Source organism: Schistocerca americana, chromosome X, assembly GCF_021461395.2.
Source record: "Schistocerca americana isolate TAMUIC-IGC-003095 chromosome X, iqSchAmer2.1, whole genome shotgun sequence".
In the NCBI taxonomy this organism is placed as follows: domain Eukaryota; kingdom Metazoa; phylum Arthropoda; class Insecta; order Orthoptera; family Acrididae; genus Schistocerca; species Schistocerca americana.
In genome coordinates this window covers 542,485,059-542,500,610 of record NC_060130.1, presented here as the reverse complement: position 1 = coordinate 542,500,610, position 15,552 = coordinate 542,485,059, and the positions used below count along the sequence as shown (strand labels likewise).

Genomic DNA, 15,552 nt, shown 5'->3' with positions numbered 1-15,552 from the left:
TGAAACACTTAAATACCTCAGTTCCATGAAAAAGAGTCACAATGGTCCAGAATTCTTAAATTTGTGTCATAGATACAAAAATATCTATAGGAAGGTGCTGATTGTTGCAAAAAAGTCATTTAATGACAAAATAATATTTAATGCAGAGAATAAAAGCAAAGCAGTCTGGGATGTTATAAAATAGGAAATGGGGAGAGGCAAAGAAACACAGAATAACATACTGATAAGGGAGGGGGATAAGGTAATAAATGATCCACAACACTTAGCAAACTATGTAAATGAGCGTTTTTCAAGTACTGCAGAAAATGTACAGCAAAAATTCCCCAAAACAAATATAACACCTGTAAACAATGTTGCACTAAATACAATGATTTTCTTCCAACCACAGAGAATGAAGTCAATAAGACTGTTCAAAAACTAAAAAATAAAAAGTCAGTAGGCTAAGATGAAGTACCAATTGGTCTACTAAAACAATGCATAGAGATTATACAAGGACCCTTAACAAATATAATAAACTGACCCTTAACATAGACAAATGTAATGTATTGCGAATACATAGAAAGAAGGATCCTTTATTGTATGATTATATGATAGCAGAACAAACACTGGAAGCAGTTACTTCTGTAAAATATCTGGGAGTATGCATGCGGAACGATTTGAAGTGGAATGATCATATAAAATTAAGTGTTGGTAAGGCGGGTACCAGGTTGAGATTCATTGGGAGAGTCCTTAGAAAATGTAGTCCATCAACAAAGGAGGTGGCTTATAAAACACTCGTTCGACCTGTACTTGAGTATTGTTCATCAGTGTGGGATCCGTACCAGATCGGGTTGACGGAGGAGATAGAGAAGATCCAAAGAAGAGCAGCGCGTTTCATCACAGGGTTATTTGGTAACCATGATAGCGTTACAGAGATGTTTAGCAAACTCAAGTGGCAGACTCTGCAAGAGAGGCGCTCTGCATCGCGGTGTAGCTTGCTCGCCAGGTTTCGAGAGGGTGCGTTTCTGGATGAGGTATCGAATATATGGCTTCCCCCTACTTATACCTCCCGAGGAGATCACGAATGTAAAATTAGAGAGATTAGAGCGCACACGGAGGCTTTCAGACAGTCGTTCTTCCCGTGAACCATACGCGACTGGAACAGGAAAGGGAGGTAATGACAGTGGCATGTAAAGTGCCCTCCGCCACACACTGTTGGGTGGCTTGCAGAGAATGAATCCTTCACATCAGGGACATTTTCAGAGCAGTTAAAACAGGCAAGAGTTGTACCTCTGCTTAAGAAAGGTAATGCAGAAGACATAGAAAATTACCAGCCCATTTCCCTGATCTCACCATTCTCCAAAATAATAGAAGCAATTATGAAAGACAGATTAATGAATTACCTGAATAAATACAATCTTTTAAGTGACTCACAGTTTGGTTTCCGAAGTGGCAAAAACATGGAGTCAGCCATCGTAGAATTCACAAAAGTTGTACTTGATGCTCTTGATAAAGATGAGTGTGTCACAGGCATATTTTTGGATCTTTCCAAGGCCTTTGATACAGTCAACCACAAGATTCTATTAAATAAATTAGAAGCATTAGGAACAAGAGGGGTAGCTAATGACTGGTTTTGATCATATCTAGCAGATATGGTACAAAGAGTAGAGATAACACATACTTCAAATAAATCCAAACATTTAGTAAAACACTTATCAGGACCAGAATACATTAATATAGGAGTTCCGCAAGGTAGCATATTAGGCCCAATACTACTCATGATATACATCAATGACTTTCCCAGTAGTGTTACTCATGGTGAAAAAATTCTCTTCGCTGGTGACAGCAATATTATAGTCACTGAGAAAACACAAGAACTCCTTGCCAAGAAAGCAAATGAAACTCTCAAGGAAGTTTATGATTGGTCAATAAGCAATAAAGTGACGTTGAACATAAAGAAAACTAAAGCCACGAATTTAAGTTTGAAGAGGGAAAATGACAATGTTAAATTAAATATAGATGGCACCTCTATAGACTGCATAACAAATGCAAAATTTCTAGGAATGAATACTGATTCTCAGTTGAAGTGGTGTGGACACACAAAGCTACTTGCAAACAGAATGTCATCGGCATGTTATGCCCTTAGAATCCTATCATCAGGGTGTAACATGCAATGTCTTTTAGTTACATATTATTCATATGTACACTCAGTTCTTAGCTATGGCATTCTTGTTTGGAGAACAAACACACAAAATGTGAACACAGTTTTCAAATTCCAGAAAAGCACCATAAGAATAATAACCAAAAATACTAGTCGAATTCATTGTAAAGATCTGTTCAAAACACTGGGGATTTTAACTGCATCTTGTGAATACATTTACCAGTCAGTTGTACACATCAAAAATAACATTTGTAATTACTGCACAAACAGATTTGTCCATAACCATGGAACAATTTATATTTACCAAGAAAAAAAAAAAAATTCAAAACAGCATTTTCTACCAAGGAATAAAACTGTACAATAAATTACCAAAAGAAATTAAAGAAATTGCAAAAATACACTTATTTAAAAAGGCAGCTAAAAATACCTGTTATGCAGTACAACTTATACATTGAAGGATTACTTAGATATAACAGAGTAGGGGTTTAGTAAAAAAAAGTTATACATATAAATAGTAATTATTACTACTATAAAACATCCAGCATTCCACGTAACACTATGTATTTACTTTTTTTATTTTTTTTTTATTTTTATTTTTTTTTTTTTATTCCCCTCTATAAATACTTGCCCTTAGCGCAACACTAACACCTCTTCCTGTGTGTGTGTGTGTGTGTGTGTGTGTGTGTGTGTGTGTGTGTGTGTGTGTGTGTCTGACATTTTGCAGAATATGCCATCACATCATTAATTTATACATGCACTGTGATGTCAGTGCATCTTACCTCATAAATTATGATAACATTTACCACCATTTTTTAAGTAGGAAAATTCTGGAGCTGGGGCTTCTCTCACTACAGATTACAGACCTCGAATGACAAAACTTTCACAGTTGAAATAATGAGAAATTTATATTATTATTATTATTATTATTATTATTATTATTATTATTTGTAGCAGATACCCACACCCTGATTTGCAACAACCTTGTCTGTCTCACTACAGTGCACAGGCCTCAAATGACACTGCCCATGCATTTGCTGTAGTTTTAAAGTGTGGGGAGGGGAATGGGAAGATTTAATCTTATGGGTTTTAGTGTTGTAGGACTGCAGGATCCAATGATGCACACTATACCACATGTAATAAACACTATTTTATTACTTGGAAGCACACATATACAGTTAAATACATTCTTGGTCACTCTCTATGTGTGTGAACTTTCACGCGCGGCCACAGACTGCCAGAAAGAGCTTGGCAAAACAAAGATATTACACATGACTTGGTCAATAGTCGCCACATTAGCCCCCCCCCTTCTAAAGTGTGGAGCACAAAACATAAATATTGGGGCATACATGTAAAGGAAACACTCAGGGGGGAGGGAGAGGGTGTTTAAACCAAAACCGTACCTTACATTACATTAGTAATTGAAGTCTTCAAGCCAGCGAGGTTGGCGGATGGTCCTGCCTGAGTGGGTGAATCCTCGTACAGCAGTCAAGGGATCCAGGGAGGGGACTGTCAGTTGTGAGGAGCCGGGGTAGCAGACCTGAATGCCTGTTGCAGTATGTAGTACTTTTCCCATGGATGGGTCAGTACCAACAGGCAAGGGGACAGACTGGAGAAGGTGAATGTGGGTTAAGTTGTCATTGGGGGAGCTGGCTCGTTCATAGAAGATACATACATTATCTGGCTGCATAACAAAAAACACTTTAGAGCCACAAATAAAACCTGTGTTGACATTCACTACCACTCCCGTATACAGGTTGACAGGATCTCCACACGAGTCATTGGCGGCAACATCACGCATTCCGAGGCTGGCCCCTGATACGTCACTGAATCCTAACAGGGGAGGGGGAGTCATCACACACATCACTCTGTATGGGAATGTCACACGCACCTGTAGCACTGTCACACACACCTGTAGCGCTGTCTCACGATTGGGAGTGGGTAACATCACAAGTGCGGGAATGGGTGTCACTCATCTGCAGACTGTCGGTAGATGACTCGTGTGAGGTGAGTGTAGCAGGGGATCATGGCTGACTGGGTGGGGTATTGAGCAGTTCTCCCAGAGACCATGCGAGTTTTAGGTGGCAGACAGATACCGTTTGAGGTGTGCCATTAATGAGCACCTCGAACGTGTCAGTACACCATGATACGACTCTGTGTGGGTCTGAGTATGGAGGTCTGAGTGCTGGTCGAACAGTGTCATAGCACACCATGACGTGAGTGCACAATGTCAAGTCCTTATGCAGAAATACAACAGGGGGCGAATGCGGTCAAGGTGGAGGCACACAAATGTTAGCGATTAACTCCTTAACATGCCCGACGAATGTCGAGTCGCAGCTTTGATCTGGAGGGAGTGAAGGCTCAAGTAGCTGTGCTGGGAGTGTGAGGGGTTCTCTGTACAGTACTTCTGCGAAGGATGCACCAAGGTCCTCTTTGTAAGCGGCCTGAACGTCTAACATTACCCATGGTAAGGCGTCGGCCCACTCACCTCCAAGGCACATCAGGAAAGCTTTAAGTATTCGGTGCCAGTGTTCGACAAGCCCATTGCTCTGGGGGTGGTATGCTGTAGTCCTAAATCACTTCACCCCACACAGTTCACAAAGCTGTTGGAAGAGGGCGGGCTCGAATTAGTGGCAATGGTCAATGGTGATAGAAACTGGGCAGCTCAAGGGCGAGATCCACATTAATAAAAGGGCTCGGGCTACTGCATCGGCTGTGATAGTAGTGAGAGGAATTCCCTCTACCTAGCGGGTAAACCTGTCAATGGCAGACAGTGTGTAATGGAAGGGGCCCAAGGGAGGTAAGGTCCTGACAATATCGAAGTGAGAGGAATCCCCTCTACCTAGCGGGTAAACCTGTCGATGGCAGACAGTATGTAATGGAAGGGGCCCAAGGGAGGTAAGGGCCTGACAATATCGATGTGTATGTGCTAGTATCTTCTTTTTGCCACATCAAACGTACCCATGGCGAGCTGTGCATGACTACTTTTGCGCGCTGACAAGTCACACATGCTCGTGCCCAACTGCGACATTGTTTTATCACCCCCGGCCAAACGAAACACTCACATACCAGATGTGTGGTGGCATGAATGCCAGGGTGTGCCAAGTCGTGGATACTATTAAAAATGTCCCGGCAGAGAGGTGCCGGAATTACTGGACGTATGGGTCCTGTTGAAATGTCGCACAAGTTGGGTGATGAAAACCCAGGAAGCATCCTTAACTCTAGTTTGAGTCCTGTTTTAACATCAGAGTGCAATGTGGTGAGTTCAGTATCCTCTGTCTACAATTTAGGAAGTTGGTTCAAAAAAATGGTTCAAATGGCTCTGAGCACTATGGGACTTAACATCTATGGTCATCAGTCCCCTAGAACTTAGAACTACTTAAACCTAACTAACCTAAGGACAGCACACAACACCCAGCCATCACGAGGCAGAGAAAATCCTTGACCCCGCTGGGAATCGAACCCGGGAACCCGGGCGTGGGAAGCGAGAACGCTACCGCACGACCACGAGATGCAGGCATTTATGGAGTTCACTGAGGTCCAGTTGTGAAGATAAAACCGACACACGAGATAGAAAATCGGCGACGACATTGTCTGCCCCTCTGACATAACGTATGTCATTCATAAACTGACATATGAGGTCCATATGATGAAAACGTCTTGGGGACGAGTCCTTGCCTGGGTTACGGAAAGCGTATATCAATGGCTCGTGGTCGGTAAATACCACTAGATGGCGACCTTCGATATCATCCTGGAAATATTTGATAGCAGCATAAATAGCAAACGGTTCCCGGTCAAAGGTCGACCATTTACATTGGGAAGTGGACAGTCTGTGGGAGAAAAATCTGAGATGCCGTACCACAGAACCCACGGATTGCTGAACTACCGCCCCCACTGCTGTATCACTCGTGTCTGTAGTAAGCAAGATGGGAGCATCAGGAATGGGGTGAGCGAGCGTAATGGCTGTCTGTAAGGCTGACTTTAGGTTATCGAATGCACAATGCATATCTGGAGTCCACGTGACCGCCTGAGACCCTGAAGTGTTTTTTTCTGCGAGATCATCCGTCAGTGGGTCTTGTATTTCAGCAGTGTGGGGGATGTGTTTGCAGTAGTAATTTACCGTTCCAAGGAAGTGGTGGAGGCCCTGAAAATCTTTAGGCAAAGGCACCGTACTAATGGCCTCGACCCATTTGGGTATGGGGTGGATGCCGTCGGCAGTAACCCTGTGGCCCAGAAAAGTGACACTAGTGCAGCGGAGTTGTGTCTTGGCATTGTTCACTGTGACACCATTTGCTTTTAATAGTTGGAACGCTGTATTTAAGTGGAATTCATGTTCCTCGAGGGAGGAAGAAAAAATTAACAAGTCGTCCAGGTAGGCATATGCGAAGTCCAGTTTCCTGACCAACGAGTCGATGAACTGTTGCCACATCTGTGCAGCATTTTTAAGGCCGAGCGACATAAACAAATTCTCGAACAACCCGAATGGGGTGATGATAGTGGTTTTTTCAACATCCTCCAGTGCCATTGGCAGTTGGTGATACACCTTGTGACAGTTGATTACACTGAAAATTAGTGCCCCATGTAGTTGGGAAGCAAAGTCTTGAATATTTGGGATGGGATAATTATATAGAATTGTTCTGGTGTTAAGTGCCCGATAATCACCGCAGAGGTGGAAAGTGTCATCTTTCTTGGGCACCAAATGAATGAGTGACGACCAACTACTAGAAGAAGGGCAAATAGTGTTATTATCTAAAAGTTCCTGAAAAACAGCTTTGGCATGTTTAAGTTTTTCCGGATTTAAACGCCTAGCATTTGCACATATTGTATTGATTCTGTGGACAGTACCGTTGTTGATCGCGAACACTGATGGGGATGATGGGTCTGCACCCGATGCACTACAACTAACCCGTAATGCACACACTTGTGTGTCCCAGGCCGGTGGGTCAGCAGCTGTGGTGGTGATCCAGTAGTAGTCCTTGTCGTAGAGCTTGGTGGGGTATTTGGTTGCGTCGCGGGCACAGCTTCTGTCTGGCAGTAGAAACGTCACATGGCGTCAGCGGCAGGTGCGAGGAATCAGTGCAGGGGTTGGGGCTGTGGCCGTGTGTGACAGCTGGGTGACCTACTTAGAAGCATCCATGAGCTTGGCTTGCATGGCGGCGATGCGTAGGCGGAGGGCTTCGTTGCTGTCTCAAAGCTCATCATTGTGTGATCTAAGAGAGAGCACTGCAACAGCAGTTTCAGCTGGCTTACACAATAGAGTGGCACTCTCAGGTGAGAGGGAAGAGATACCTGAACTGGTGGTACTGTCTATTGAGCTAATGGTTAGTGTACCTCGTTGTAGGTTGGGTGACAGTGCAAAGGCTAAGAGAAAATCTACCCTGTGCACAGGTTCGTCCACCTCCGCGATAACGAAAGTCCACTGTAAGGGGATGTTAACTTCCTGCAGTTTAAGGCTTCAATTAGTTATTCCATGACATTGAATCAGGGACTTATTGGCAGCTCAAAGCAGGGGGCAAGGCTGACACTCGAATTCAATACCTGCGGACAAAGGTATCACACTAACCTCGGCCCCCGTGTTGACTAGAAATGAAAGGCACGTCTTTCACATACAAGCGTCTTTGTGCTTGGGGTGAAGCAGTATTAAGTGACAGGCATCTGAGCTGTGCAACACGACCCGTAGCACCTGAATTGGGTCACGTTATTAGTTTGGGAACGCACGTGGAGTACAACTCTTCTTAACCGCATCGCCAGAATGGAAATAACACCAACTGGGATGGCACGTGGCGTCATTCATCATGCTAGCTGAGGTCAAAGTGGCAGTGGAAGGGGGGGGGGGGGGGCTCTTGTTTGCACGTTCCTCCAGTGGCGGTGTTGCAGTAGTACTGATGTGAGAGGAGTTACGGCGGAGGCTGCCAGGTGGTGTTGGGTCCGCTCACATGCGCGGAGTGAGTTGTGCACACTCTGTACCACACAATGGAAGCTGCAGCACAGGTGTGCCAACCTCTGAGGCTGCAGTATGTGGGGTGGGCAGAATGTTGTATACCTGGTCTGCGATCTTCAGTTTGGCTTCTAGTGGGGCTGAAGTCACATGGAGAAGTGGAATTTGAACTTCCGGAGGAAGTTTGAGCAACCAGATGGACCAAAGTGTAACATCTGGCATGTGATGTGTGTCTATCATGGTGTGGAGATGACGCCAGAGCTGTGACGGGGATCTGGAACCCAGAAATTCGTGACTGATGAGGCGGATAGCTTCCTCTGTCGATGTGGACAGTCGCTCGAGGATGGTGCATCGGGCAAATGCATATTTGTCCATAGTGCAAGGCGAAGCCACAATATAGCAGATCAGGTCCAGTTCTTCATGGAGGTGACATAGAAGGCAAAGGAAATTTGAATTGTTGTCGGCGATGCCGTGTAGCTGCAGGACATGGTCGACCAAGGCAAACCATGTGTGTGGGTGGTCCTTGTGAAGGGGTGGTAGCTTTGGCCAATGGATGGGGAAGTATCGACATAACTGTTTATTAGAAACTGTCACTCCCTGTCCATAGTTCTGCAGCCTAATTGGCTTGGGTGCAGTAGCGGTGTACCGGCTTCCAACACTGTCAGTGGCATGCGGCAAGGTAGGCGCGGCTGGCTCGACCTCGGTCGAGAAATCAGCGAATCGTGCGCTTGATGAAGTAACGCCAACAGGCGTAGAATGGACCGGCACAGTAGAGTCGACCGTAGTCGATCGATGTGCAGAGAATGATGGAGTACAGTTTCCAGGCCCCTCCCCTGCAGGTGCATTAAAAATTTTAAAATCACCTAATGTTTGTTGAACACATGTGGTAGATGTGGCAGGAATGGTGTGTGCCACCGGAAACACTCGTTAAGTGGACGCAGATAGTGTGTGTGTGTGGGGAGGGGGGGGGGGGGGGGGGGAGGGAGGGGATAGTGGGGGCTGGTGCAAGCTGTAGGGTTCCGGGATAGACATGAAATTTCCCGTCTTGGGCGTCCGGCTCGATTTGTGCCACCACTGATTCGGGTGGAAAGTTCACACTGGCACTTGGGACACCCGCAAACATAGTCACTTTGGTTTGAGCACATTGTGTCAGCCGTTGTTGAGCACTCGGAACATGTGGAAAGTTCATACTCGACGTAAAATATTCCTATTCAAAGTTTTGTGCATGAAAAACATTCTGCTGGTACGGAACACTGCCACACAACTGCTGACTTATGTACGATAATGGAAAGTTGTTGTTCATACCTGATGCCAGTACATGTGGCTATGGAATGCAGAAGCACTGTCCTGATGCGAATTGCTAGTAGGTGTGTTTCGAAACTGCATTGAACTATCACAAACACACGGTGGATAATTGGAAAACCCTGCCAAAGCGTCCATTGGGAAACTTAGTTGGCACGTGTGCGGTGTGGTGGGTGGCAAGTGATCCATTGTTTACTGCTCAATGGTACGAAAGTTTGTTGTAGCACTTGCAAACAAAATTCGTGGTCACCAGTATGGGTTTTAGTGTTGTAGGACTGCAGGATCCAATGATGCACACTACACCACATGTAATAAACACTATTTTATTACTCGGAAGCACACATATACAGTTAAATACATTCTTGGTCACTCTATATGTGTGTAAACTTTCATGCGCAGCCACAGACTGCCACAAAGAGCTTGGCAAAACAAAGATATTACACACAATTTGGTCGATAGTCACCACAATCTTATTGAGGAGGGAGATAGGATGTGGTGGAGGACTCTGGGGGATGAGGGTCCCAAGAGGAGGGTAGGGGGTGGGGTCGGTGACATTGAATGTACCATGCTAAATTGCCTCAGCCATCACCTGACACCCCTCTCAAGGTCGAGTGTAAGCTGATACTCCCCTTATCAGTGGCCCTGAAAACAATACCAAGGTCATCTCGTATTCTCACTAGATAAATACTACAGTGCATATGGAAAAGCTCTCTAAACATTTGGCATAGGAACTTCTGGCCTGCAGTGATTAATAAAGGCAATGATTCAAAGCACCATTCTATGGGCAGAGTAAGCAACACTTGTGTCTCTTTCAAAGCCACCATCCTGCCATTTGCTTTCAGACAATCAACACCACCACCACCACCACCACCACCACCACCACCACCACCACAACAACAACAACAACAACAACACAAGTAATTTTAAACAAAAATAAATAAAATATAGCGTCCATGCTGCCTCCACCTGATCCTGATAGCCTGCAGTGTGCATAATTACTCTATGTGACACAATTATGCTATGGTCGGCAAAGCAAATAGTTCATAAGAAGATCATAGTTCATCATCTGTCTCTTTCACCCCTATACTCATTAATTATATTTAATAATGTGTGTCAGACTTGCACTGAGCGTCTAGGTAGGGATTAATAAGGCATTTCTCCAGCATGACTAATTTTATTAGTGTTGCTATATGATTACAATCAGAAAACTCTTTATCTTATCCTTAGATTATATGGGCATGCCTTTTCCACCTACTGGTTTCAACCAACGTCCAGCATTTGTCTCACTCCACAATTTTTACACACCACACTTCCCTTCATTACCAAAGTGACGATTCATTCATGTCTCAAGTTGTGTCCTATAACTGATCCCCTCTTTCAGCAATGTTGTGTCATAAATTTGTTTTTCATCAGTTTGATTCTGTACCTCTTCATTATTTACTCGATCTAACCATCTAATCTTCAACATTCTTCAGTTGCAATATATTTCAAAATCTCTCTTCTTTGTTTAATTAATTAATTCATTCTTTCATCGTGTTCCATAGATCCCACGAAGGAGGAGAGCCTTCAGGGGTGCAGAAGAAGTCACAGCATACAACAACAAAAGACAAGGAAATTGTAGAAACTTAAGATTCATAGTGCAGTAGTCATAAATTAGTATTATACTGCTTAATGCTGTTCATGCTTCTGCCACAACAGAGGCTGCTCCCAAGGGCATAACACGTAGTACTAACCTTCTTGATTACTTTATCTGAATGTTGAGTTCATTTTAACTTGTATTGTTCTTATTTATTCAAGTCAGAAGCAAATACAACACAATTAATAACAAAAGACAGCAAGACTTACTCAGCTACACTACTGTTGCTCAATATCTTGCAACACCAATTGTGCTAAAAATCACAAGTAGAAGATCTACTTCTGTGCAAGTGCAGGGCATAGTTGACTGACCAGTAGGTGTTCCATCATGTGTTCTTCTCTGCAGTCACAGCTGGTATCCACAGGGAAGTGTCATTTCCAGAGGTTACTCCTGGATCTTCCAACTTCACATCAAAGGTGGCTGAATGACCTCTACCTGGTCCAATTCTATTCATGCCCAGGTGGGAGGGTTTCTGAAGGGAATGGCCAGGTTGAATCTTCTCAAGTTGAGAGATCCAAAGTTTCCTCCTTGCTGTAGCTGCTGCTGTTTGTATCATTGAAGTGGTCATCATGAAATGTGTTCTGGACCTCAACCTCAGAGTTTTTGTGATAAGCCTGATTAGTTCTCTATGCATTGGCAGATACTTCATGTAGGTTACTTGGTGGCATAGGCCTGTGAGCTGGTAGAGTATTAACCCAAAGAATTTTACACACTGTGCTTCATTCAGGGTAAGACCATCAATGACTAATTCTGGTGATTTAGTAGCAGTATAGTTGTGACTGACAGTGTTTTTTTCTGATATTTTCAGATTTCTGAAGATGTCCATGGATCCTGAAGCAATAAACTTAACAGCCATAAACATAGTGCAGTCCATGGATTCTGTTCTGTCATTACCATCACAAGCAGCTTTTGATGCTGCACACAGACTGGTTCAAGAGTTCATGAGCAAGTGAGTACCTCATTCATAACATAAAGCAGTACTCTTACTACCCCATTTCTGGCAGCAGCAAACAGAAACTATAATTTATATGATATTGCAGTGTTTATGTTGTTAAGAAGAATCAAGATATGTTACTTTGGACATTTATGCAAGCCATTATGAAATACAGGAAATGTATTTGCAGTTGTGAATATAAACAACCATCAGCTGTATAATGGAATGACAACAATGAAAATTTGTGCCAGACTGGGACTCGAACCTGGATTTCCCACTTTACATGAGCACCCATGTTAACCACTTTTGACACAGTATCCAGCCATAATTCACAGCCAGACCTAAATTTCCGTATGTCAGCATTCCTGCTTCACAACCCATATTTGTACACATATTATGTAATTCCCATACAGGCAATGACATTTCAATTGAAAGTCACTGCCATATATTGGCAGATAAATATGATATTGCAGTGCCTGTGTTGTTAAGAAGTACCATGCATGTGCAAAGGAACAGACTCTGCAGCAACTACAGCCATTATGAAACATGTGAAATGTATGAAATGTCCTCCCCTGTATGGGAATTAATAATGTGTGTGCGAGTACAGGTTGTCGCACAGGTACTCCAAGATATGGAAGTTTTGGTCTGGCTGTAAGTCATGCACAGACAGCCAAAGCAGATAAGGTGACCACTAGCATAAAGCAGGAAATCTGGGTTCAAGTCCCAATGTAGCACAATTTGCATTGTTGTCATCCCTTATACAGCTAATGGTTGTTTGTATTCACAACTATGAACACATTTCATTATTATAATTTATTTTTATTTAAAAACTAAATCTTCATTATTAAATCTAATTTTCTGTGACTGCATATCATTACAATTGTGTCCAAAAATTAAGCATAATTGAGAAGTGGGACGGCTTTTCCTGGGTTGGATATCACAAAGGCTAAAAAAAGATCAAACGTAATCAGAGTACAAAGCAGAGCCTATATAATTAGCGAGATTCTGGATCAAAAAATACACATTTAACAAAGGTGCTCAACTAGTCTTTTGTTTCAATATATTGTTTTGGAAATGCATTGGCATGATTTTTAGGGTGAACATGTTGCAAAATTTAACTAAAATTTGTCCAGTTTTGTTAATTTATGAACTAAGTAATTTCCAGCTGTGATCCTGTATTTCTTTTTTCAGCTAACAGGGCATTATAGTCATTCATCTGTGTCTGAACCAGATTTTGTGGAATTATAGACACTGTTTCCAGGTTCTATTAGCTGTGTCTTCATCTCTTCTATTGTCTTCATTGGCTACCATGTGGCATTTATCAATGAAAATATTTTGCTAGCATACTTTATAGCAACTGTAATTAATATTTCAGTTGCAATACTGGGTAGGCTATTTCTTTGACACTGGCAGTATTTTTGAAGATTTGTTTATCCATTTACTTTTGAAGAATCTATGGTTGCCAAAACCCATTTCATTTTCATTTGAAAATCTTGTTTCTTGTAATTTCTTGAATATTTTACTCTTTTCAGGTTTTCTTTGGGTTATGTAATATTCCTGTTCATAAGAGTCAATTTATCTTCAGTGATCTAAAAAACTTAGTTTTTGGATCTCCATTCCTCATTGTTATGTGTCATTCCAGACTTCCAGAACCTGAATCTCTGTTATCAACAACAGTGGATTGATTACCTCAATGAGTACTGAAGTGATTTCTGCCATGCTTCATTATTCTTGATTCTCAGTGGTTTGGATCAAAGTTCAACTTTAGTACTGAAGCAGTTAGTTCCATGACATATTGTCCTAACTGCACCTTTGCTGAGCAGGCACTGATGACATGCTACTCACTGTAACATGGGTTTAGGTAGACAATGAAATGGTTCTTCCAGCTTTCCACTGAGCTCCTTATGCCACAAAAGGCACTGGTCAGTTTTGCCTGCACACTATAATAGATAGGGGCCCTCAGAGAATGCTATCAGCTGGACTGCCAGCCTTTGGTTTCTTTAAAATGTTTTCTGCATATGACTACTACAGCAGTATATTCGTTGAAGGACATTGTGATGGTTCCAGCTTGGCTGTTGCTTACAGATTGGCTGTTGCTTACAGATATTTAACATATTAATTTTGTGGTATTAGCCAAAAGCAGCCTCACAGGCCATTCTCAAGTGCTGCAGGTGCCAACATGAAATATATTTGAGTATTTAGCAGTGGACATGGCAGTTTCCAAAGCAAGCACATATACATGTTAGCATCAAATTTAAAACAGAATATTCACTGAACAGGACAATAGTTTCTATGATGACCACTACTATATTCAGAAAAACATTCTGTTTTAAATTTGATGCCTTCACATATAGGTGCTCACTTTCAGAAATGCCATGTCTGCTGCTAAGTAATCAAACACATGGGGCAGATGCAGATATGGAAACATTGCAACAAATGCGTGCTTAGGAATAAATGCAGATTTTAGTCAGGCAGACTGTGTTACTTTATTTGACTATGAATGGAACGCTTCCAACATCCTCAATATGTTTCAAGTGTCAGTTGTGGTCAGGGCAGTGTTCTGTGTAGTTGTGAATGAATTATGTCAGAGCTAAATGAATTCAAATATGGGCAAACTGTTGGCGCTCATATGGTGGGTACTTCCATAGCCAAGGCAGTGGATGTGTTTGATGTTTCAAGAGGTACTGTATTGAAGATTTATACTGCTTACAGGGAAAGCAGAAGAACATCATGTCCGCAGCTCGTGGTCGTGCGGTAGCGTTCTCGCTTCCCACGCCCGGGTTCCCGGGTTCGATTCCCGGCAGGGTCAGGGATTTTCTCTGCCTCATGATGACTGGGTGTTGTGTGATGTCCTTCGGTTAGTTAGGTTTAAGTAGTTCTAAGTTCTAGGGGACTGATGACCATAGATGTTAAGTCCCATAGTGCTCAGAGCCATTTGAACCTTTTTTTTTTTTTAAGAACATCATGTGTTATGTTACAATGCCAATGAAAGTGTGTGCTGTGTGACCATGACAGATGGTCATTTAAGAGGATTGTGACAGAAATAAAGAGGATAGCAGCTGCAGAAGTCACATCAGAAATGAAATCATACTCATGAACCCTGGTAGCACTAAATGAAACCACAGGGAGCTCCATAGGCTGGGAATTGATAGATGGGCTGGAATTCCAAAAGCACTGATCAGTGATGCAAATACACATAAAAGGACAATATGGTACCAAAACCATAAAACCTGGACTATGGAGCAGTGGAAGCAAGTCATTTGGTCATACGAGTCTTGTTTCATCCAGTTTCCAACTTCTGCTCCAGCTTACATTCCAAGAGTGAGACATAGCAGGGGTTCAGTGATGATTTAGGCAGCCATATCATGATGCTGAATTGGTCTGTCATTACTCTTCAAGGTAGCATTACTGTCATTGATTGTGTGACCATTTTAGCTGATTAGGTCAATACCATGGTACAATGTTTGTTCCACAATGGCACTGCTGTGTTCCAAAATGACAGATCCTCTGTTCAAACAGCTTGCATCATCCAGGACTAGTTTTATGAGAATGAGAATGAATTGTTGCAACTCCCCTGGGCTTCACAGTCACCAGATTTCAATATT

General features: G+C 42.7%; 1 protein-coding gene across 1 annotated transcript in view; it reads left to right on the top strand.

Annotated features, from left to right (window-relative positions):
- LOC124555252 (aminopeptidase M1-C-like) overlaps positions 1-15,552 on the top strand; it is a 476,812-nt gene that overhangs the window by 422,835 nt on the left and 38,425 nt on the right. The window contains exon 13 of the mRNA XM_047129117.1: positions 11,822-11,962. Within this exon, the coding sequence (XP_046985073.1) occupies positions 11,822-11,962 (141 nt within the window). The remainder of the gene's footprint in view (positions 1-11,821; positions 11,963-15,552) is intronic.